The following is a 24636-nucleotide window of genomic DNA, read 5'->3' as shown; positions in this document are numbered from 1 at the left end:
GTGGCCAGAATCTAACAGGCTTGTCCATGTAACTGGAGTATAGACAGGTCTGTCCAGGCTGCCAGTGTGGACAGGCCTGCCAGTGTGTGGGCAGCCAGAGTGCAGAGGAGCCTGTCCTGGTGGCTGCAGTAAGGACAGTCCTGTCTGAGCTGTCACATGCAGAAGACAGAGTACAAGCTAGCCTACCCAGGAGCCTGTCCCAATAACCACAGGGCAGCTGGGTGTTGTCCAGTGTGGACAGACCTTTCTGCCGTGGTCTAGACTCTGCTCTGCAGGCAGGGCCTTGAGATCGGTCCCCAAAGAAGAAACACATTTCCTTCCCAGTCTGGCTCCTTGTGGTGAATGCTTTGCTTTAGAGAGGGGTGTGCCCAGGGCCATTTCCAGATGGTCTCCCTCATTCTCCCACCCCAGGCTGCCTCCAGGAGGCCTGCAGGGCATGCAGAAGGGCCCTGGCCACACAGCCTGTTCCAGATACACCCTGGGGAGAAGATACAGCTCCTGGGTCTGGAGGGGCTTGCATCATGATGCCCATGAAGACACTGAGGCCCAGGGAGGGGACAGGCCTCCCGCAGTTCACTAGCGTCAGGAGGGCACCTGCTCCCAGCACCCCACTCCTGAACTCCTTCCGCCCTCCTCCCAGGGGCGGAGTCTGAGGAGTCTGGGAAGAGCATGACCCCAGGACACGTCCTCCCACTGCAGGGCTGGGGGCTGTAGGCCTCCATGAGAGCATCCTTCCTTCACTGAGGCCTCCTCACCTGGGAGAGGTCAGATGTCATACAATGAGTCATTCCACCTTCATGCGGACAGGCTTACCAGCCCCTTCTCGGTGTCACATCTCTGAGACTCCTTGAGCAATCGAGTCTGTCCCAGCACAAGGCAGGAGTCTGCTCTTTAGTGGACTTGGTAGGCGCATCCTCACACACCTCCAGCAGCAGGGAGGTCACCACTTCCCGGGCATCTCAATCCACCATGGGGCAGCTCTGCCCATCAGAGGTTCTTCTTAGCTCAGAGCTGGGTACCACCTCCCAGTGGCTTCCTCTCCCATTCCCAGCTCTGCCCCGCCCTGGGGTGGGGAGCACACTGGGTGCATCTGTTAGCTCTTTCCTGGTAAGGTCTGCAGAGACCTGGGCCCCCACGTCAGCCCTGCTCCAGCTCCCAGGCCTGCCTCCAGTCCCCTGCTCTCCTCTAAGGGACAGAACCCACTGGTAACGCCCCCTCAGTGAAGGTGACCCGTGACCCTCCAGGTGAGCCCTTAACAGGCCCAAAGCCCAGGAGGTCCTTTGCTTGGATGCTCCACCTCTGGGAATGCACAGTGAGCTCATAGGCCGTGTGTGCTGGTTCAGGCCTCACCTACTATTCCCAAGTGGGCCATCTGCACACACCTCCAGGCCCCATCACCAGGGGCTATGCCCTCTTCTCCCGGGATGCCTGCCTGTGCAGCTACTCTGCGGGCCCCGAGAACTGAACTTTCCACTGATGCCTGCTGGTCTGGCCGGGGAGCTGAGGGGCTTGTATCCTGCCCCCTCCACCTGGCACCAGCCCAGCACCTGGCAGGAAGCACGCACAGACATAGCCACAGGCTGCAGGGATAGGGATAATGCTTTTATATTAGTTTTTCTATAACAAGAAAAATCAGCTTTGAGATTTTTATCATTTTTTTCCTTAGAAAAGAATAAAAAATAAAGGCATCCGGAACTTCCCCCATGGGCCTGAAGAATAAAGGTGTCTCCTAGGTGCAGCTGGGCCCTTCCTCCCTGGCTCAGCCCAGCCCCGTCGCCTCTGCTTTACTCCTGCTCCAAGGCCCCAGCAGCACCCAAGGGGCTCTCCCGTCCTGCCTCCGCTGGGCTTACCCATTGGAAAAGTGCCTGTGTCCTGCCAGGGCGTGGCAGGGAAGGACTCTTAGCAGAGTGACTGCCCAGCATCTGGAGGAGCAGGATGGGCCAGGCCAGGCCAGCAGTCCTGAAGGCTCCTGTCCCCAAAGGGTGCGAAAGGAATAAAAGCCAGCTCTTGTGAGTTCCAGAGGGTGGCAGGCACCTGGCCACAGAGCATGGAGATACCCTTGTGTCTTCTCCAGGGAACGGACGGACAGATGGACAGGGCAGACGGCGAGCTGCTGTGGCTGATTCTGGCTGGGGCAAGAGCTGTCTGTGGCATAGGCTTTGGAGGGCTGTTTGCATATGACTTGTGCGCGTGTGTGTGCGTGGTGTGTACACACACATACACATGTCAGCAGGGGGAGGGAGTGGGTGGCTGTGTGTGCTAGGGCAGGGGCAGACCCTTCCCTGCATGATTCAGAGGGTGTGGCAGTGGTAGTGGGTGTGTGGCAGAGACTGTGGTGGTTTGGAGGGCAGTGTGTAACGGGCTGTGTGTGGCTGAGCTGGGTGTGTGAGGGTGTGACGTGTGTGCACGTGTCTGGTCGTGGGACATGCTGCGGGAAGGGGTGGGGATATGAGACTGTGTCAGCCTGTGTCATGTAGGATGCCCGTGTGTCCAGCTGGGTGTGTCTGTGTGAGCACGGCCGAGTAGGGGGCTCAGCACACCGGCGTGTGCTGCAGAAAGGAGTCCGGCGGTTCATCGTCCTGCAGAACAAGTAAGAGAGTCAGGGGCTAGCTCAGGGCAAACCCGCCACCCCAAGCAGCCTGAGGGGGGCCTGCTGTGGGATCCCTGCTGGAGGGGCTTTGGACAGGCCAGGCTACTGTGAGGAGGGAGGGAGCGTGGGCCCTGGGAGCCCAAAACCAGTGGGGCGTTCATGCCACAAGGCCCTTGGGTCCCACCAGCCACTCCCCGGGGCCTCTCCCAGAGCCCCACTCAATTGACCTGAGATGGGGCAGATCCTCACCCACCCCAGGACTCCACAGCCCCTCTCATGAGGGCTGTGGTGTCCTCACTGAACGGCCCGTCATCTTGTCGCCAACCCCAACTCTGTGTGAGGACAATGCCTCAGAGAACGGCTCCACCTTCATACTCCCGGGCTCTGGGAGCTGAGGAAGGTGACCCCCAAGCTCAGCCTCTTGCCAGTCCCTCCACACGTGTGGATACCCACCCCTGTGTACACTCTTCTCTCGCCATCAACTTGCGCCCCTCTCCCGGCTCCCTCTGTCACCCACCAACTGGCCCTCAACAGCCCCCTCTGGTTCCTCTTTGCCCCAGGCCCTACTTCAGTCAACACTCAACAGTGGCCCAGCAGCCCCTCCCACAGCTACGCCCTGGCCCTGTGACCCCCAGCCTGGCTCACTCGTCACCACCTCTCCTCTGTCCTCAGACCACACCATCGTTCCTGGCTCCTCTCCAACATCCTTCTCTGAGTCCCTGCCCACCAGGCCTCCTGTCTGCACCTCCTTCCTTACCCAGCCTGATCCCGGGACCCACGCCTGCAGCCAGCCTCCAGCCAACACACAACCTTGTTCCTTGCCCTCCTGTCCTGAACTCTTGGCTGAAAACCCAGCTGTGGGTGGATCCACCTGTCCGTCTTCTCCATACCTGTGGTCTGCGGAGCACCTCCCTGCTGCACAGAGAAAACGGAAGACTGGAGGCATCCGGCTGACACGGCTTCACATCCGGCCACCAAGCTACCAACCTACCTGTGACAGCAGCCACCCTGCCCTCTGTCCCTCCTGCTAAAGCCAGCAACTTCTATCATTCCCACGGGGGCCCTCACAGTCAGCTCTTTCCTACATCGGTAACTCCCCCTCCAGGCCAGTCTCTTCCCACCAGCACCCAAGCCGGCCCCTTCCGTTAAGAGGATGCGTGTGGAAGATGCATGTGTGCATTGGGGCATCTTCCCAGAGCCCCTTACACAGGGCTTCCCTCGAGAGGCCTTTGCTTCCTGTGAGGCTCAGAAAATGAGCGCTTCCTGAACCTCACACCCCATTCCCACCTCTGCCCTCTCTCATCTCTCACAGCCAAACTTCCCAAAAGGCTTGTCTGCAGTGCCTGGACCCACTTCCTTTCCAGCCACTCTCCTCACCCCAGCTTCCCCTGTGGCTACAAAGTCACAGACAACCTCCAGGTGGAAAAATCCAGTGGGCACTCCACAATGCTCAGCCCCCTCAACCCCTCAGCAGCACTGACACAGCCAAGACCCCCACTTCTAGACAGGCCTGTGCATGCACGCATCATGTGTACGTGTGGGCATGCAGGTGTGTACGTAAGGGCCTGCGTGTGTGGGTACGTATGGGTGTTTTGTGTGCATGTACTCACATGCATGTACACATGTGTGTGCAAGTATGTACATAGTCTAGGCCTGCAAGTATGTCATGGAGTACAAGCGTGTATGTGTGTCTGTGTGCATGAGTGTGGTGTGTGAATTCTGCCTGTGCATGGTTTGTGGATGTGTGTACATGTTGAGACGTGCGTGCACATGAATGTATGTGTGTTGGTGCATCCGTGTGCATTTGTGTGCATGTGCACATGTGCACTGTGTTACATACATGTGCAAACGCCCTCTGGCCATGGCAGTCTGGGGTTTTCCTATCTCTTTTCCTAACTTCTCTGTCTCAGTCTCCTCTCCCACGTTGCCTGCCCGCCTCACTCACTCTCTCACCGCAAGCTTCCCCAGCTCCCTGCAGCTTCAGTGATTGTTTCAAGGCTGACAATGCCTGGAGCCCTCTCTCCAGACCAGACCTCACTCCTGAACCCAGACCCACATGTTCAGTGCCCCCCGGGCACTCCCGTGACAGCACCCACACCCTGGGTGAGAATCTTCTGGAAGGTGTGGGCCTCCCGTAGGCTTCAATCTTTCACTCAGGGCCTGGTACATCCCAAGTACTCTTATAAATTTGCTAAATGGGCACATGAAGCAGAGGCCGGAGGGTGAAGAATGGACGGAAAGACCCCTATATCGGGATCAGGAAAGGGAAAGAGCAGTGAGCAGAAGTGTGTGCTGCCCCACACAGGCCACATACCTAGGTCACATCTGGGTCACCTTGTCACTATCTTGTTTCCTCTTCCTCTTCCTCCTCCTCCTCTTCCTCCTCCTCCTTTTCCTTCCCCAAGCGGCCACGGTCCTTGGAAACGTCACCAAACTCAAAGTTGCCTTCAATGTCCAAGACCTGCAGGTGCTTCAGCCTCCGGAAGGCGCTGTCCACCACGGAGCCCACAGCCAGCTTGTTAAACCTGTGGGAGCGTCAAGGTGGAGTCAGTGCCAGGAGCCCAACCCCCAAGGAACCCTCCCTTCCCCCAACTGGCCTCTCCAGAAGGTAACAGGGGAGGGAACGGCCCTCCTGGAAAGTGGTGCAGCAGGCGGGAAAGGCCAGGGCCTGAGAGCGCGGTGCATGATGGAAGGTACAGGCTGGTCAGGGCAGCCGCAGCGTGGGGTGGGACTGGCACTGGGCCAGTCTCTGCAAAGTGAGGGGTCTCTCTCTGCACATAGTCTCACTGTTATTTTGGAAGCCACATCTTTGGGAGCTGTCTCTATGCCATCCCTGGCATTAACCCCAAGGCCTGAGGCTCCTGGGCTGCGGTAGCCAGGGGTCACCACAGTGCCTGATGTGGAGTGGCACACAGGCAAGGCCAGCGCTGAGCCGGGCCAGGGCCACACTCAGGTGTGGGAAGGTGGAGGCTGTGGCTCTGATCTCAGGCTCCTCACTCTCTGTGCTTCAGCTCCCCTGCAGATGCCTGAGGCACATGTCAAGCCATCCTGATGTCATCAAGCCCTGGGCCTTCTGGGCAACTGAGCTCCTGGGAGCACACATTGCTCTTCTCTGCCCTGTCTCCTTCTCTCTGATTTGGGGGCAGGGATTATGGGAAGTGCTGGGAAGAACCATCCTGGCTCTGCTGGATGGAAGCCCCTCATATCCTCAGGGAGCTGCATCCCCTGAATCATTCCAAATCTCCATCTCTTAGCCCCAGAACCCAGGGAGGACCTGAACATCTATCCCTGAGTGTGAGGCCCGGGCCTAGCCTGGATGACTGCAGACACAGCAGTCACCTGCACTCTCAGGGCCTCAGCGCTCTCAGCTGCAAACCAGGAAGACGCTGTCCGGCATCCTTTCTGCCACAGTAACATTCACAACACCCGTGAGCACTGGTTTCTAACGTTTCCAAAGCCCTTTGACAAACCTAGGAACCACATCAGGCCTGGCCAGACTGTCCCCACCCTTGAGAGCTGAGCCGTGGTTACACAGTCAGCAGTGGAGCCAGGCTGTTCCCACGTGCATCAGCTGTCCCGCTGGAGCTGGGGCAGACCCCACGGGGGTGTGTACAGGGCCTCGAGTGGCCTCCTACCTGAGAAAGATCCCCTTGAGATTGGGTGTGGAGTCGAAGGCATTGGCGGGCACCGCACTAATCTTGTTGTTCTGCAGGTATAGGTACTCAAGTGACTCGGGGAGCCCCTCGGGGATCTCTGTGAGCTGATTCCCGGCGATGTCCAGCAGCTGCAGGGGCGACCAAGGGAGTCAGGGACTCCCACCTGTGCAAAGCACTTAACAGCTTACAAAACTCCCACCAAGTCCCCAGCCTATCTAAATCTAACAACAACCCTGTGTGGAGGAGGGGGTGTCTATAACTATCCCCACTTACCAGATTGGGAAATAGAGGCTCAGAGAGGTTCAGTGATCTTTCCAAGATGACATAACCCGTAAAAGGCTGTAGCCGGGTGTGCCTGACTCCAAACCAGTATTCTAATTGATGAATGTCCTACCCAGCTTCTTGTGCCTTCCCACATAAACCCCCAGCCAAGACGTTTGGGTGTCACAGTCCTACCTCCTGACACACTTGTCATTCCCATTAGACTTTGTCATTCCCAAAGATCTCAAATGGGCAGAGCCCAGGGCTCCTCCAGACTCTGAATCTCGCCCCACTGGCCCTGGATGGGGCCGTGGCAGGTGCTCGGGTGGGACTGCTCATTTATGGACCTCAGGGGCCACATGTACAGAGGCCAGGAGCAAGGGCGTAAGACCCACAGTGACCCCAGCACAACAGCCAGGCCCCAGGCCGTTCTCCGATCATCACATGCCTGGCATCCAGGGGAGGACAGTCAGGGAAGTGGGTTCCCACAGGGAGCTGCTGAAGCCACTGGGCAGCCCCTAACCTGGAAGCACCCCACCTTCCCGCCCAGGTTCTCTGATGAGTTTCCTTTTTTTTTTTTTTAATTTGAGACAGGGTCTCGCTCTGTCGTCCAGGATTGAGTGCAGTAGTGCGATCATAGCTCACTGCCAGCTCTATTTTCCCTAGGCTCAAGTGATCCTCCCACCTCAGCCTACCAGGGTAACTGGGAATACAGGTGCATGCCACTGCACTGGGCTAATTTTTTTTTTAATTTATTTTTTTGTGGAGACCAGGTCTCACTATGTTGCCCGGGCAGGCCTTGAACTCCTGGGCTCAAGTGATCCTCCTGCCTCAGCCTCTCTAACTGCTGAGATTCAGGCATGAGCCAGCGTACAGAGTGGATTTCTCTTTCACCCACACTGGTTGAGTTGGGGGTTTTGTTACCAAAGTGAACTATGTGCCCAGGCATCCCTGCCTAATTCTGACCATGTGGTCACAGCAGCCACATCGACTGGCCAGCCCCAGAAAGCATGAGTAGATCCCCACCTCCAGCCCTCTGCAGCTGGTGAGGTGGGCCCACAGCTCAAGCTGGCCCCTCTACCTCCCATCCCAAGGCTCAGACTTCTCCACACACCTACTCCTGTGCCTGCAAAGGGGTGAGCTTGACTCTCCCATACATACCACCTAAACTGGCCCCTGGTCCCCCTGAGCCTGGGGCCCCTACCTGCAGCCATGACCTTCCTTGCCTCCACAGCCCTTCTCAAACCTGTATCTGCAGGTGGTGAGCTCAGCTTGGCCATACCAGCTGTACTCTGCCCCTCACTCTTGTACCTGCAGGTGGGCTGGGCTCACCCTAGCATGCCAGCCACACCCTCTGCCTGACCCACCTCCTGCCTCCCCTAAGGCCTAGCTTCGCCCTAGCCAGCATCCCCACAGATATCTGAAGGTGAATGAGCTCAGTCTGGCCATACCAGAGGAACCTCCCTTACCACCCAGCCCTTCTCCTCACCCTTCAGACAGGTGGGCTCAGGGCAGCCATGCCAGTACCCCCCTCCATGGACATGGCCCAGCCTCCTCCCTTCCGCTTACCTGCAGATGGGCAAGGTCCACCCAGGCGCGGGGGCCCAGGGCCCGGCTGCGCAGTCGGTTGCTGGTGAGGTACAGCTCACGCAGCTGGGCCATGCCCGCCAGTGCCCCTCGTGCCAGGGCAGCCAGCTCATTGCGCTTGACCTTCAGCACATGGACATTTCGAGGCAGCCCAGGTGGCAGCGTGTGCAGCCGGTTGCCCGACAGGTCCAGCGAGCGCAGCAGGCGCAGCTTGCGGAAGGCGTCGCGGTGCACCTGCGGGCTGGTGATGCGGTTGTAGCTGAGGTTGAGCTCCTCCAGGAAGTAGGTGGTGGCAAAGTCTTCGCGGCCGATGCCTGTGATCTGGTTGTGCAGGATCATGAGGGTGCGCACGCGGCGAGGCAGGCCGCTGGGCACGCGCTCCAGCGCGTTGTTGTACAGGTGCACCGTGTGCAGCCGCTTGAGGCCCTGGAAGGCCCGCGGGTGGATGCCCTGCGCCTGCAGCTGGTTGCTGTGCAGCAGCAGGTACTCCAGGCTGCGGATGGGGGTCAGCACATCCGCGTCCACGCTCCGGATTGCGTTCTTCTCCAAGTGCAGCAGCACCAGGCTGCGCGGCAGCCCAGCTGGGACCCGAGACAGGTTGTTGCTGGACAGATCCAGGTACTCCAGGCTGGAGAGCTTCCTGGGGCAGGGAGAGAATTAAGACGGTTGGCAGGAGCCCACATTGTGCTCGTTTCCACCATGATTCCCAAGAGAAGCGGCTGGGGAATTGCCACTAGCTCCTCCCAGCTCTGCCGCTCACTGACTGTGGGCCCTCAGTCCTCGCTCCTCAGGTTGACTCAATGATATTCTGGTGTAGGAAGGATCCGGCATTTTCTGACACACAGGAGCTTACTTGAAGACCACTGTTTAACCTTTTGATAGCCTTTTATGGCTACCTTGATCCCTTATAAAAATGAAAATGTATTTGCCTTCAACAAGAATGCCCAAGTCTATATTTCGTACCAAGAAGCCAGCCTCTACCAATGCTTCTTTATCTCACTGGAATCTCGGAAGGCCTTACTTCTGCATAGTTCTTGTTCCCAGGGACAGAAATGTCAACAGAGGCACAAGGCTTAAAGTTCCTTCTCCAGGGAAGGTGGGCAGGGGACGTGTGTGAGGGGCTGGGCTGGGTGGTTGGCCCTGAAGGAGCTTCCCGGGCCCCGTGGTCATGCCAAGGACCTGGCGAGACAAGGACTCACCAGAAGGTCTCATTGTCCAGACCCTCGTCAGTCAGGTAGTTGTTCTGCAGGTACAGCTCGCGCAGGCTGCTCAGCTCGCTGAAGGCCCCTGGGGGAATCTTCTCCAGCTTGTTGTTCTGGGGGATGAAGGGAAGGGAGGAGAGTGTGAGGAGGACTGAGGGCAAGGTCAGGGCCTCGGGATGAGGTGTGGAGAGGAGTCTGGGAAGCCACCAGGAAGGGACCCATGTGGGCACCTGTGCCCATGTGGGCCTGAGCTCTTCCCCTGCAGGCCCCCGCCCCAGTGCCCTGGCTGTGGGGTCTGCTGTGCCCCTCCTTACTTCTCCCCTGCCCACCTTGAGGTGCAGCTTGTACAGGGCAGGCGGCAGGTGCTTGGGCACGTGGCGCAGGAAGTTGCTGGACAGGATGAGGACCTCGACATTGCTGGAGCCGTTGAACATGTTGTCCGGCAGCCCGGCGTCCGCCAGCTTGTTGTTGTGCAGGTACACAGACCTGCGGGTCGAGGCACAGGTCCTCACCCACCTGGGCTCCCTGGGCCCTGTGCCAGCTCACCTGGTGAGCCTCCAAACCCTTGCCCAGGCTGCTCTCCTTCCATCCAAACTCAAGGGTAGAGAGTCAGAAGCACCTCAGATGTTGCCTACACAGCCGACGGAACCAAGGACCAGAAGGGGGTCGTGCCCCACCACAAGTGGTCCCATAAGCTAGTGGGAGAAATAGGATTTCCTGACCCCTGGCAGAGGCTCCCCCACACCTTTCAAGGTCTCAGTCGACCCCTGACCCTTTCAGCCCTGGAGTCCTTGACTGACTTGCGGTCCATTCATCCCTGCCTGTCAACCCCACGCGGCCTAGCTCTGAGTTCCTAGGACTTCCTAAACACAGGGCCTATCTCTGCCTGCCTCTTTGGCCCTAGTGCCAGCACAGGGTCTGTCTCAGAGGAGGTGACCCTCATCCATTCAGCAAATATATAGTGAATATATTATGTAATATAATATATTAAATATAGATATATACATATATGAGATATATAAATAAATATATATACGAGATGCCAGAGCTGTTCTAGACTGAGGGCATAACAGTGGACACGACCAATGAGACAGACCCTGCCTTCGTGGAGCCAACATACTAGAAGGAGGGAAGACAAGGAACAAGGGTCATCTGTGACAGACACAGCTCAGTTTTGCTGTGTGGCCTCTTGCACCTCCATCTGTGGGATGGGGCCATGCACAGTGGCCCTGGGGTCCTCAGACAGATGGAGAGAGTCAGTGAGACGGCAGATGCAGGGACGGAAGGGCACTGGGGTTGTCCAGCCCCCAAACTGTCCTGGGGGCGGCTCCCCAGCAGCCCCCCACCCCGCCCACACCACCCTGCTCTCTCGCACACCTATGCCGCAGGGTGGTCGCTCCTCCCAATGCAGCTCAGCGAAGGGCAGTGCTGCCTGTTGAAAGATGCTCCCCTCCTCCCAGGGCTGGGAAAGTGGGGACATCCTCACTGGTTCCCCACAATTCCTGTAGACCACACTCTCTGTCCTCGCCTCCTGGCCCAAGTTGTCCTCCTCTGTTAGGGCCCCTGGGTGTCCCTTCACCACAGCCCTGAGCACAGGGCCTCCTTCCAGGCCTGTCTCTGTCTCACACAGGATGGCAGCCTCCACCTCAGCCCCTCCCCTTGCCCCAGCCCAAGCCCAGACCACCCCCGACCTCTGACCTCAAGTTTGGCTTCTGGCCAAAGGTGAGCCCATAGATCTTGGTGAGATAGTTGGCAGCAAAGTCCACACTGATCAGGGCGTTTGGCAGGAAGCGGGGTGCCAAGGTCAGCTGGGAAGGGAAGAGTTGGGGCCGAAAGAGCAATGGAGGAGCAGAGGCCAGCTGTGGGTCCCGCTGTCTGCTCACCACCGGGTTCCCTTCACTGTGTCTCCCTGCAACCAGGCCATCTTTCTCAAATTGAAACCTGTCCCACCCCCTGCAGAAACAAAACCCAAACCTCTCTGGATCTCCTCAGCACTCAGCTTGGCATTCAAGGCCCTCAGGACTTGTCCCCTGCCCTGCCCGTCCTCCTGGGTTCATCCCAAGTGGATAAGAGGTAGAGGCGGGTGTGACTTTTATACCTGATCTTAGCCAAAAGGCCGAGAAGCGATGGGTGTGACTTTAAGGTTGCTCTGGCTGCTCCAAGAATGGGGGGCAAGTGAGGAGGCAAGCGTCCAGGTGAGGGATGGGGGCCAGTGCGGTAAAAGCTGAGGACCTCAATGGGACTAGACATGGTGAGGAAGCTCAGGGCCCAGAGGCATCATTTGTGGCTTGGACCAGTGGGGTCGTAGGTGGCTGGAGATGCCCCTTACAAAGCTGGGAAGACAGAGGAGAACTGGGTCTGGGGACTATGGGCGGGAAGCTGTAGCTTCCTTCCACTGGACGTCTAGGGGAAATGTCAAGGAGGCAGGCAGATCTCTGAGTCTCAAGTCCAAGGAGTAGAAAGGGTTGGAGACAGCCACTGGACATGGCCATGATGCAGATGGGAGACGGAGTCTGGGAGGGCACAGGTAACCTCCAGAGAGTGGAGAGAGAGGAGGGGCTGGGACAGCGCTCTGGAGCATACCAAATATTTGGAACATGAATACCTTTGTGCCTTCACTCATGACGTTCCTTGTACTGCAGTGCCGCCCTACCCTGGGGCCCCTGCCTAGAATCCTATTACCCTCCATGCCCCTGCTCAAATGCCATCTCCTCCAGGAAGCCCTCCAGGTATGACTTCCCCAGTGGGGACAAGCTCTTCCCCCTCTACACTCCTGTGGGCCTTGGCTTCTGTCTTCATGACCTGACACACTCTGATGCCCTGAGTTATAGGCATGGGGTCCGTGTCTTCCCCACCTCCAACCCGGGGCCATGTCTGAGCAGCAACAGGGACCCAGCAGCCAGTCCAGAAAGGCCCTGGTGAAAGTTCATGGAACTCAGGGAAGACAGTGCCTGGAGGACAGGGCAGCATACCCCCCACCCTGCCTCGAGCCCCTCACCTTGTTATTGGCCAAGTACAGGTAATTGAGGTTGGTCAGATGCTCAAACGCCTTCTCTGGGAGCCCTTCAAAGGACAGGCATCGGTCAGAGCCCTGGATGAAGGAGACGCTACAGGGAAGCATAGCAAGCACCCACCCTCCTCCACCAGCCGCCTGCCAGGACTGGGGAGGCAGAGGCAGCTCAGATCCCCTCCCAAGCAGTTGGCGGGGCCCGCCCAGCCCTATTCTTTCTCCTTGCTCACATGAGCCCAGGCTCAGAGGAGCAGGCAGTTACTGTCTACTGAGGGACTGACTCCTCACTCTGAGCGGGGATGAGCCCTGAGAGGTCAGGCCAGCGGCAGAGCACCCAGCCTGACCCTTTTCTGCCAGGAAGAAGTGCTCCCCTCTGGGAGAGCCCCAGAAGGTCAGAGCCCCGTCCACAGGCAGGTGGGCTGGGCCGGGAATGGCTCCACACAGGGTGGGGCTGCGGCTCTGGGCCTCCTCACCACCTGGCTCACCCCAGCTCCATCTGGCAGATGAGTCAGGACTCGGCTGCTGCCGGGAGCCCTGCCAGGCTGGCCTCTGACCCTCGTTTCCCGGCTCCAAGACCCCCAGATGCTGGACCTCACCCACTATCTAACAAGAGGGAACAGTTACATAAACTGGCATGTCTCTCCACGGAACACCCTGCTGTCGCTGTGTAAGATGACGGTCAACGAGAGGCTTTAGCAACCCGAGAGAGGCGGCCGAGCTGACGGCTAAGAGACACAGAGCAGGCTGTGATATCATAGCATGTGTTCAGCCACGAGTTTAAAACACAAAGGAAAAAAGACCACCGGACTGTGGTGATGGCTGCCCCACTAACTACAACTCAGCCAATTGTACCTTTGAATTGGGTAAATCTTATGGTATATAAATGATACTTCAAGAAAGCTGCCTTTTAAAAAATGGAAACAAATACACCAAAATGTCAATAGTAGTTAATTCCAAGTGGCAAAATTAGGAGAAATTTTCTCTTTCCATTTTATTTTACAAAGTTTCTATCCCAATCAGATGTTATTTTCATGATCAGGAAAAACACAATCTTTTTAAAATATGAGGACTCTACAACTCATGGGTCCTAAAGGCCCTCGGAACCGAAGAACCTGCGACAAGGTTCCGGAAGCTCAGCTTCTCTGAAGCCTCTCTCCTGTGCATCCCCCAGGTCTTAGAAACACCCGCCTGGGGCGCACAGGAGGGATCAGAAGCTAGTTGGCGAGTAAGAGGTTTTCTCACTCTAGGGAGATTCTTCAAGCAATCACTATGTCAACAGACACAGAGGTTTCCCAATTTTCACATAATGAAGATCAGGGATCCAAACTTCTTCCGAAAGCTAGAGGCACCATGTGTCCCATTGGAATGGCAGACTTTGCAGCCATTGTTGCATAAGGATTACACAAACTGAAGAGCAGGGGAAATATGAAAATGTCCCTTCATCTGATCCACATGCATGTGGCAGCCCAAGGCTTTGTTGTAGGAGCCATGACTGTTGGTATGGGCTAGTCCATGTATCAGGAATTCTGGGCAAATCCTAAGCTTTAGAAGGAGAGAGGCTCTCTTGGTCTTGTTGGAGGAGCTTGTTTTAGTTAGACAGCTTTTTTCTTTCTTTTTTTTTTTTTTGAGATGGAGCCTCGCTTTTATTGCCCAGACTGGAGTGCAACAGCAAGATCTCAGCTCACTGCACCCTCCACCTCCTGGGTTCAAATGATTTTCCTGCCTCAGCCTCCTGAGTAGCTCGGAGGCTGCTGAGTAAGTGCCCGTCAGCACTCCAGGATAATTTTTTGTATTTTTAATAGAAACAGGGTTTCACCGTGTTGGCCAGGCTGGTCTCGACCTCCTGACCTCAGGTGTTCCACCTGCCTTGGCCTCCCAAAGTGCTGGGATTACAGGCGTGAGCCACCACACCTGGCCTAGTTAGACATCTTGAAACACATCACCTGAATGCACTTGATGATGTCCACTTTCTTAAACTGTTCAGATGAAATTAGTTGTAAAGAAGACAGGGACGTCTAGGGGAAATGTCAAGGAGGCAGGCAGACCTTTGAGTCTCAAGTGCAAGGAGTAGAAAGGGTTGGAGACACAAGGATGGGAGGGCACCGGGGTTGTCCAGGCCAACCCTGACATATTCCCAGTTTGCTACAGAATCTCATGTTTTGGATGTTATATAAGGGTCCTATTTTCCCCAGTTAATTTACCTTTTTTCTATCTGTCTTGTGGACTGGCTGGCTCTTTTAGAACTCTGTCCAAAAGTGCATGGAATATAACTTGTAAAGCCTCCCACAACTGATATTACCTATGTGTGTGTTTAAACCAAATTTAGAAAGCTTGCGATAGAATTGCACAGTAATAATATTTGTTAAAGAATCACAATTGTAAACATGAAAATAACTTATGGATTCTAGTTTAGTTCTTTTGTAATTGCAGAATTATATTTTTGCTGCTGTTGTATTAGAATCATTTTGAAATGTCACCTTGAAATAGAATCATGTATTTTAACTCATGCAAAGGTAAGTGAACACTTTAAAAATGTGTGTGTTGCTTATTTTCTCCTTAAGAATTATAAACATTTAACTAAACAAATGACTTGTAATGGAATTGATGAATGACTTATGAGCATGCTGGTTTGGCCAGACAGTATACACAAACTTTCATGTACAGAACGTTATTACACTTGTGAAATTCTCTTGTCTAACCGGGATTTACATTCCATGGTGATAACATGGTATATGTATTGTTATTAAAGTAAGTGACTATGTCAAAAAAAAGAAGAAGAAGAAGAAGAAAAATACCCGTGTGGTATTCAGGCAAGAAGAGGGAGCCCCTTGCCCGTGTGGAGCTGGTTCTTATGCAGCCCCACTGCTAGCCCGGCCCGGGCCTGCTCTCTTCCATCCACACCCCAAGATCCACAGGGCCAAGCTCTCCCCCGGGCACCCAGCATTGTTCAGGCCCCCAAGGCCCCACTCGGTGTCCCTGGCCCTGGGCTCTGGGCGGCCCCTCACCTCGGGAAGTCAGGCGGTTGTTCTGCAGGTTCAGCGTCTCCAGCCGGTGCAGCCGGGAGAGCTCCTCAGGGTAGATCTTTTCCAGCTGGTTGTTCTGGGGGGTAGGGGGTTGCGAGGAGGCAGCATCAGCCCAGTGGGGTGTGCCCTGGACTCCATTCATCACCCGTAGCTCCAGTCCTAGAATCCAGTCCACCTGCTGGGTGCCTCCCTTGGAATTCTCCCCCATGGCAGCAGACCCCCAGTGCCAGCTCTGGGCCAGGTCTGGATATGCGCTCTGGGGCACAGCAGTGACCACAACAGTTGTGTGAGTCCTGCCTTCAGGGAGTCCACACATGGACATCTATGGGCAGTTCAAACTTGACATGCTATCTCCTCCAGACCTGCTCCTGGAGCCTTCCCACCTCGTGACAGGCAGCCACAGTTGCTCCCCAAGCCAGAAACCACTTTTCCTTCCCCTCCTTGGCCCTGCAGTCCCCTTTCCCCTTGGAACACATGGAAAGCTGGGGTAGGTACCACCTCCTCCAGAAGCCTTCCTGGATTGGGTTGGGGCTGGATTAGGAGGCTGCTCTGGGCCCCGCACACAGTCCTTCCATTTCCATCTGGTGCCTCTATCTGTTTAAGTCTCTGCCTCGCCCACTGACTGTAAGCACCCAAAGGTCAGGGAACCCCGAGCCCTGCCTCCATGCCCAGCCCCCACACAGGACCACAGGCCCGGTGCAGGCGCTTGAGAGAGCTGGTGTGTGGGTGAAAGAGCAAAGAAAGCGACAGTAAGAGCTGTGCTCAGCATGCCCTTTCTCTCAGTGGCTGCCCTGGCCTTGGGCTACCACGGCCGCCAGCTCAGATCCACCAGTGTGGATGACGGAAGGCAAGTCACTCTCCCGCACCGGGTCTGATCGCCTCTGGGAATGGGTGCCGCAGCCCCTCCATCTCCCAAGGGCTGCTAGGCCACACAAGGCGAGGATGGGTGCGCCTGCACTCCAGGGTGCTCCCGGTCTGGACACTGTGTCCCACCTCTCAAGGTTCCAAATTCTAGCCTGCCCCTTGGCTGGAGACAGCACTCCATCCTAGGAGGCCCCACAGTATTCTGTCAGGTCTACATTGCTCTGGGGTTTCCTGGCCTTGTAACGGTGGCTGTGCATTCAGAGGGTCAGCTGCTAGGCAGGTCTGCGTCCATTTTCAGACAGAGCCTGGCTCCACTTGGCCCAGCCCGGACGCTAAGTGAGCAAAGGGGGTTTTATTGTACTAACACAGTGCTCCGTGACTGGGACATCAGGAGGGGTGTCACCTGGTGCAGCCAGGGCCCCAGGAATCTGACCCTGTGGTTGGGAGTGGAGAGCCGCACATATTGGAGGTTCTAGTGAACAGGTTGCTGGGAACGTCGGGGTTCTGGGATGGGAGCCAAGGGTGTGTGGGCAGCCCTGTAACCACGGGTGCAACGCGGACCTCACCTGCAGAGACAAGTGGCTGGTGTGTTCAGGCAGGTCCCCCGGGAACTCACGCAGGTCGATGCCGCCACAGTCCACGACGCCCTCCTGGGAACAGGCACAGTCTCGGGGACAGCTGATCGCGGCTGGGCCAGGCCCGGGCTCCTCAGGGCTCAGGACCAGCACGGGCTCCTCCTCCGCAAATTCGTTCTCTTCAGGGCTCAGGCTGTGGCCGCCGCTTCGACCAAATCCTGGGGCTCTCATGGCAAGCACAGGTCCCAGGTGCAGCTGTGGCGGCAGCAGCAGCAGGAGCAGCAGCGCCCGGCTCTGGGCCATGGTGCCTGCAGGGGGTGCCGAGTCAGATGCGCCTGGGCGCCAGGGCTGACGGAACCTGTGAGATACAGTGGACACAATTGGGGCCCTTGAAAGTCATGACGGGGCCCTCCCGAGCACAAAGCAGGGCCCACTCTGGACCGTCCTCAGAGCCGCACCTGCCCAACCCCCACCAGGCTGCCCTCCAGAGGCCGGGGACCAGGTAAAGCCCTGTCCTCTGGCAGGTCTGCAAAACCTTCTGCAGCCTTCATTCAGCAGGCTTGACCCTAAGGAGTCTGTACCCCTATTTCCTAGAAGGGGAAGCTGAGACACAAGCTGGACTGTGCTGAGCCCTTGCTATCCTGGCACTGGTGGTGTGGGAAGACCCCGTGCCTCCTCCAGCAGCCACAGGCCATGGTGAGCCAGCACCGGCAAGGTGCGTCCCGGCTCTCCAGCTTGCCATTCTCAGGTCTTCCTGACTTGGTCCTGACTCTCTTCCAACTGTCCCCTTAACTGCCCCCAGTTCTACAGGACTATGGGATAGCTCCTCCCTCCAGGCCTGCCCCCAGTTCTACAGGACTATGGGATAGCTCCTCCCTCCAGGCCTTTGCACATGCTGTTCCTTCTGCCTAGAGTGCCCTTCCTCTCTCTTGTGCAATCAGCATTTTCTTTTCTAGGAACCAACTTCAGTGCTATGAACATGGGAAGAGGAGGAGCAGCAGGACACTGCGATGCCCTGGGGCTCCCCGTGACTGCGTTCACCCAGAGCTTAGCATTAGTTGGGTTGGGTTTTGAATAGCAAAGGTGTCTTCTTCCCACAGAGAGCTGTGAGCAACTCGCTGTGTCTGGACATAGGTCAAGCCCAGAGCCCGGCACAGAGAAAACATCAGTAACTACAGCTGCTGCTGCCCTCATGGCCTCCCAAGTCCTATTCCTGATGTGTATCCCCTCAGCTGCCCTCACCAGGGCTTGATGTGCTCAGTGACCACTGCCACCTGCCAGAGACCACTCCCAGGCATGGCCCCCGGGTCCAGCAAGGACGGGGTACAGGGGATGATCTGAGGCCCACAGAGGAAGGTGCTGGAAGATGTCATTGTCCCAGCAGTCCCGTGGCGTAGGCTTGGCTCTTGGTGGGTTCCTGGGTTCTCTTTACAGGGACTCAGACATCTCTGGGCTGTGATAAGACATGCTGGTAGCTCAGGTTCACTGACTCTCAGGTCCCACAAATCCCAGTTTGAGTCCCACCTCTGACTTGCTGAGCCTCAGTTTCCTTGTCTGTACAATGCAGATAATACATCTAAACACACAACTTCTGTGGAGTAAGATAAGACGCAAAGCACCTGGCTTTTAGGTGATGAGGTGATAAGGTGATGCTATTAGGTGATGAGGAGCTGCTGTCACCACTGCAGCAATCACGCATAGGAACATGTGGCACTAAGTGAGCAGCAGGGACAGTGGCAAGGACCTGCTGGGGATGCCTCCAGCACGAGGGACATTCACTCCTGAGCTGAGTGGCCACAAGTCCTGGCTCAGGCTGAGCCTCTCTCCCCACCACCAGATCAGAAACCATGACCATAAAGCAGCTAGAAGGGTCTGGCAAGACCCTGGGCCTACGAGGGTTTTGTAAACGGGGAGCTTGACAATGATGTTAATGTCTGGAGCTAGTGGCCACAGCTGCAACCTTGGCTCTGGCCTCAGTTCTGGTTCTTACGTGACTATAATTGTCTAAACCTCAGCTTTCTCCCCCATCCTTGGGTATGATAACAGCACTGTCCTTGTGGGAAGACCATGAGGGGTCAGTGAAATGCATGTACTGCCCATAGTAAGTGCTCAATAAATGTTAGCTTTTCCTGCCACTCACTAATTGTCTGTTCCATGCGCATGGTCTGCACCCCTGCCACACCACTGCTCACTCCAGAATCCTCTGCTCCTGCTCCTTTTCCTTCCCTTGTCTAGATCTTGTAGATCTTGCTGGGCTTTTTTTTTTAAGACAAGACCTCACTCTGTCACCTACGCTGGAGTGCAGTGGTGCAATCATAGCTCACTGTAACCTGAGCTCCTAGGCTGAAATGATCCTCCAGCCTCAGCCTCTCAAGCAACTGGGACTACAGGGGTATACCACCATGCCAGCCAAATTTTTTAATTTTATGTAGAGATGGGGTCTCTCTATGTTGCCGAGGTGGTCTCAAACTCATGACCTCAAGTGAGCCTCCCAAAATGCTGAGATTACAGGCATGAGTCACTTCGCCTGGCCCTTCGTGTGTGCTTTCTGACCCAATCCCAGGCCCACCTCCTCCCAGAAGATGTTGCAGACATTGTAGCTGCCTCTGAGTTCCTGCTGCCCTGTGGTGGCCATGGGATTTCAGATACCACTTTGCCTCACTTGGTGGCTCAGCCAGTTATCTGAAGTAAGGGCCCATTGTGCCTGGGCCTGTACTGGGCACTGGGACACAGGTGAGGTGGAAAAGATCCTTGTCCTCCAACTGGAGGGGGCAGCAGACCCTAGTACCAACAACCACTCCCCACCCAGACTGGGGGTGGGTGGGGTGGCATAAAAGGGGTCCCAAGGAGTAGGAGGTCCTAGAGGAGACAGGAGGGGTGGCAGCCAGGCTTACTTGACCCTACAGATCCACATGGTTTATGGAGACTCAGGTCTCAGCCACTGGCCCAGCAAAGAACCAGGGAGCCCGGCACACCTGCAGCTTCCAGGCTCCAGGGATCAGTCGGTAGCAGCGAGTGGCACCCACAGCAGCCCAGCCCTATGCTGGCTCTGCCACACCCCTGCTGCCCCTGCCCCCTGCCCCAACACCGGTCTATAGACCATCATTCCCGCAGCACATTATAAACTCCACAGCCAGCTCAACAGCCGGCAGCCCCTTGCCCATCTGACCCCACTACAGTCTGGTGTTCTGAGAGCGGGAGTGTGGGCACAGGCCCAGGCCCCAAATTCAATCGGGGCAGAAGGCCAAGGAGAAGAATCCAGGGGAAGGAACTCTGGTCTCACATATCCTGTGCACGCACCAGGCAGGCTGTTCTGCCTCCTCGCCTTCTGTTTGGTGTCTGTAAAAATCTGTAAACTGTATCCATAAAAATATTGAATTTATATTAACATTGTGCACCATACTGAAAATGTTATCATCACCACTTTACAACTCAGGGAGCTGAGGCCCAGTGGGGTCAGCCAGTGAACAGCTGTTAAGTGGCAAAGCTGAGCTCCCAGCCCACATCACATCAACAATGCTACGCTGCTCTCCCCTAGGCCAAGCATGACGGGGAGCAGGGGACCCAGACAGAAGACTCAGCGTGGCTTCTGCCCTTCAGAGAGCCACAGCTGCACCGGCCACTCCATTAGCCACTGGCCACACGTGGCTACTGGGTGCTTGAAATGTGGCTGGTCCACATAGAGATGCAAGTGTAAAATGTGGTGTCCGTGGATTTCAAAGACGTAGTACAAAAAATAATGTAGGATGCCTCATTAATATTAATATTAATGACATCAAATCCCATTTATTGTTATATTGATTACATGATAATATTTTGAACAGGTGAAATAAATGTTACCAGTTTCATTTTACTTTTTAAAATGTGGCTTCTGGCTAGACAAGGTGGATCATGCCTGAAATCCCAGCACTTTGGGAGGCTGAGACAGGTAGATCACTTGAGCCCAGGAGTTTGAGACCAGCTTGGGCAAGATGGTGAAACCTCGTCTCTCCAAAAAATACAAAAAATTAGCAAGGTGAGGTGGCATGCACCTGTAGTCTCAGCTACTCAGGAGGCTGAGGCAGGAAGATCACCTGAGCCCAGGAGGTTGAGGCTGCAGTGAGCCGTGATGACACCCCTGCACTCTAGCTTGGGTAACAGAGTGAGACCCTGTCTCAAAAAAGAAAAAACAAATGGCCCCTCTAGAAAATGTTGCATTGCATATGTGACTTGCATTTATGGCTCACATTATATTTCTATTGGACAGTGCTGGTCTGCAGCTTTATGCATAAGCTGAGTATTATAATCCCATTCTAAGGGATGACTACCAGGCAAAAGGGAAAGGGTCATACAAGCAAGGGGGTCGGTGTGTGCAAAGGCCCAGAGGCAAGACAGTTCACACTCACGAGACTGCTATTTCATTTAATTCTCACAAGTAGCTCCCAACTCCATTTCTTAGACTAGTAAACAGAGGCTCGGAGCAGTAAAGTGACTCATCCAGGCTTACACAGCAGTCAGAATTGGAACCCATGCCCTTCTGTCTCTAAAGCTCTCCACATGAGAAACACTCATGGCTGGCTGAGCTGCCCCTCTGTCCAGGGGTCTGAGTTCTTCCTCACCAGGTGGACTTGAAACTCCTGGAGACCAGGGAGCTCCCCTGCTCTTACCCACACACCTCCCACACGGCTGGGTACACAGAAGGGGCCTTAGGGGGCTTATCTTGCTCCATCTTAGAAGAGCAAGGCTGGGTACAAATTAGCCAAGTGCCTGTGGGGTGTCTGGTGGGGGATAGGGACTGGGAGTGATACAAACAGGCACAGTTGCCACAACAAGCCCAGGCCACGAAGGAGAGATGTGAAGGCCAGGTTAGGGAGTGTGAGCCTTATCATTGGAAGGTGAGGACCACTGAAGGGCAGGAGCGTGACACAGGGTGGACATGAGGCTGTGCAATTGGGATGGGTGAGGGCTAAGGGGGCCTGACCCTGGCAGAGAGAGAGGTGCTGGACTGCAGGAATGGAGGGAGAGGTAGGAAGGACAGACAAGGCATGGAGAGTGGTCCCTCCAGCTTGGCCAGACACTCTCAGGGCTGTGAGGTCCTGGGCAGGTCCAGCCCTACTAGCTGTGTGACCTTGGCCATACCACTGACCCATCTGCATCTACATTTTCCTACTTGTAGTTTTTTGTTGCTGTTGTTTTGTTTTGAGACAGAGTCTCACTCTGTTACCCAGGCTGGACTGCAGTAGCACAATCACAGCTAACGCAGCCTTGGGCTCCTGGGCTCAAGTGATCCTCCCACCTCAGCCTCCCGAGTAGCTGAAATTATAGGCATGTGCCACCACACCTGGCACCTGGCTAATTTTTTATTTTTAGAAATGGGGTCTCACTGTGTTGCCCAGGCTGTTCTTGAACTTCTGGCCTCCTGCCTCGGCCTCCCAAAGTGCTGGGATTACAGGCGTGAGCCACTGTACCCTGCCTTGCTCTTCTAAGAATGGAGCAAGATAAGCCCCCTAAGGCCCCTTCTGTGTACCCAGCCGTGTGGGAGGTGTGTGGGGAAGAGCAGGGGAGCTCCCTGGTCTCCAGGAGTTTCAAGTCCACCTGGTGAGGAAGAACTCAGACCCCTGGACAGAGGGGCAGCTCAGCCAGCCGCGAGTGTTTCTCATGTGGAGAGTTTTAGAGACAGAGGGCATGGGTTCCAATTCTGACTGCTGTGTAAGCCTGGATGAGTCACTTTACTGCTCCGAGCCTCTGTTTACTAGTCTAAGAAATGGAGTTGGGAGCTACTTGTGAGAATTAAATGAAATAGCAGGCTCAGCCTGTCACCGCTGGCACCAAGTAGGTGTGACATAGCAGGGGTTACTGTTACTGAGAAAGTAAGCAGGACCCACCGTCTCCTCCAACCCCCACCAGGGAACCAAACCTCAAGGCCCAAAGTGTGAGGTTAAGGTAGGACTAGAAGAAGGAAGGGAAAGGGAGACCCAAATCAAGAGGCGGATCCTCAGCCCCCAGCACTACCTTCCTTCTATACTCAAATTCCGTACAAATCGACTGCCCACCTGCTCGGTGCTGGGCCCCAAACAGCTGCATCTTATTGACTCTAATAGAAATCCTGGGACAACATGTTTGTCTTCCCATTCTGCAGATTTGGAGCTCAAGCAAAAAGGGCTGGCATTGTTGCCCATCCCTAGAAAGCTCCTGCTTAAATGCCCCTGCTCAGGGAAGCCTCTCCTGCCCCCTTGGCTGGGTTAGGGTGTTTCTGGGTGCTTCCACAGCAATCTTGGCCAGCTTTATTAGACAGGCTTGGGGAGCCTGTCTCCCCAAGCCTGGAGTGGATGCTGGGGAAATGTTTGCTGAATGAATGACTTTGTGAAAGGCAGAGTTGGAAAAGATCTTGAGATCTGCAATATGATCTGCTCTGACTCCCCCAGTTTGCAAATTAGTGTGTGAAAGCCAAGGCCAAGAGTAAAATGTGGGTCTTCTGACTCCTGCCCAGAGGCTTGAGTTGGCCTTGAAGACTGAGCAGGAGTTCTCCAAGTGGACAAAGTGGGAGAAACAGCCCTCTAGGCAGAGGCAGGGTGTGATCAAAAGGCAGGGGCGGGGCTAGAGGAGAGGGATGTGTGTTTAAGGAAGGGTCAACAGGGTGGGAGGCCTAGGTGGCCAAGGGCCTCCACAACCATGCTAGTGTTGGTGACAGGGACTCATTAAGGGTTCCAAGCAGGACATGATCAGCACTTTCATGTATGACTACACCAAGCCTAAAAGTGCCACCATTAGTAATCCCTTACCCTAGACTCAGGCAGAAGAGATAAAGTGTGCGCTCACAGATGACACGAAACACAGTCGTGTGACTCTGACACTTCTTAACTTGCACTCGAGGCTAGAGTAGACTGGGTCCCGGGCCCTAAGAGTGGACATGAGGGAGCAGAACCCCCAGACCAGTCCCCACGGGTCTTTCCCAGGGCAGTCCCCAGGCTCTTCTGAGTGACCTACCTCGGAATGCTGTGCACCTGCAGACCAGCCAGCCTCCTTGCTCACCATGAGCCCTCCTGCCTCACCGCTGCCTTCCCACTGTGGAAGGTTTCTATACAAAGGAGGGATAGGGGACGGGACCACCCAGGGGCTCTCCCGGTTCACACCAGTGGCGCCTCTTGGAGCGGAGCAGACCACAGCTTCCCCTTCCCTGGCCAGCCGGTAATCGAAGGGCAGACAGGTCAGTAATTCACTCCAAGCGCTGGGGGCGCATCCTCCGCGCCTCCCGGACCAGGTCAGTCAGTGCCGCGCGCACCCGGGCCAGGGTGCTCGCCTCTTGCTGCCGCGCCTGCTCCTCTCCAGAAGGCTGCGGCTCCCTCTCCTAACCCCAGCTCCCGAGGCTGCCAGGAGCCTCGCCGCCCCGCCACCACCTCCTCTTCCACCTGACGGCACGTCAGGTATTCCAACGCCACGATCTCATCCCCCGCCCCAGGCCGGGCTGTGGCTCGGGGACCTGGAACCTGGGGCTTCCGCTGCATTCGCAGAAAGGCGCGGACCTCGCTCCTAGCGCTCCACGGACCCCCACCCCCTCCTCCGTCCAGTTGTACCGGCTGGGAAGCAGCCGAGTAGACAGACAGACGGACTCCAGGCCGCCAGTGGTTGGCACTAAGCTGTGGCGGCACAGTGGCCGGGGAAGCCGAGCCCCGGAGGGGACCCACCCGGCGGCCGACGCGCCCTGGGGCCAGATCTCTGCCCCTCTCCGGGCCTCAGTTTCTCTATCTGTAAAGAGGTGGAGGTTGGACTCGCTAGGGGGCCTGATGAGTGAATGTGGAAAGACGCGGGCTACTCCGGGCCCAGGCTCTCCTGACAGGGGTCCCCGCCCCTACACAGTTCCACCTGCCCCCCACATTCCCTGTCGCCCG

At 56.0% G+C, this 24636-nt stretch overlaps 1 protein-coding gene across 1 annotated transcript; it reads right to left on the bottom strand.

Annotated features, from left to right (window-relative positions):
- Positions 1 to 1587: 1587 nt before the first annotated feature.
- Positions 1588 to 23930, bottom strand: PODN (podocan). The gene is made up of 12 exons (XM_011973781.1): positions 23735 to 23930; positions 20069 to 20124; positions 16760 to 17126; positions 15312 to 15405; positions 12295 to 12359; positions 10995 to 11104; positions 9626 to 9782; positions 9294 to 9409; positions 8077 to 8734; positions 6226 to 6374; positions 4905 to 5115; positions 1588 to 2579 (listed from the first exon to the last, which is right to left on the bottom strand). Exons 1-11 carry the CDS (start codon positions 23780 to 23782, stop codon positions 4932 to 4934), a joined length of 2004 nt encoding a protein of 667 aa, XP_011829171.1. The 5' UTR covers positions 23783 to 23930; the 3' UTR covers positions 1588 to 2579; positions 4905 to 4931.
- Between the last annotated feature and the right edge of the window lie 706 nt (positions 23931 to 24636).

This window comes from Mandrillus leucophaeus, unplaced genomic scaffold, assembly GCF_000951045.1.
Source record: "Mandrillus leucophaeus isolate KB7577 unplaced genomic scaffold, Mleu.le_1.0 Scaffold14, whole genome shotgun sequence".
Taxonomy (NCBI): domain Eukaryota; kingdom Metazoa; phylum Chordata; class Mammalia; order Primates; family Cercopithecidae; genus Mandrillus; species Mandrillus leucophaeus.
This window is presented reverse-complemented; position numbering and strand designations above follow the sequence as displayed.

Bases quoted from the DNA above. Each gene is read 5' to 3' on its own strand.
- PODN (XM_011973781.1), bottom strand. From the start codon at position 23,782: ATGGTGAGCAAGGAGGCTGGCTGGTCTGCAGGTGCACAGCATTCCGAG. The intron at 20,125-23,734 runs GTAGGTCACTCA...TTATGGATACAG, and splicing joins CAGGTGCACAGCATTCCGAG to TTTACAGATTTTTACAGACA. The intron at 9,410-9,625 runs GTGGGCAGGGGA...TTCATCCCCCAG, and splicing joins TGTACAAGCTGCACCTCAAG to AACAACAAGCTGGAGAAGAT.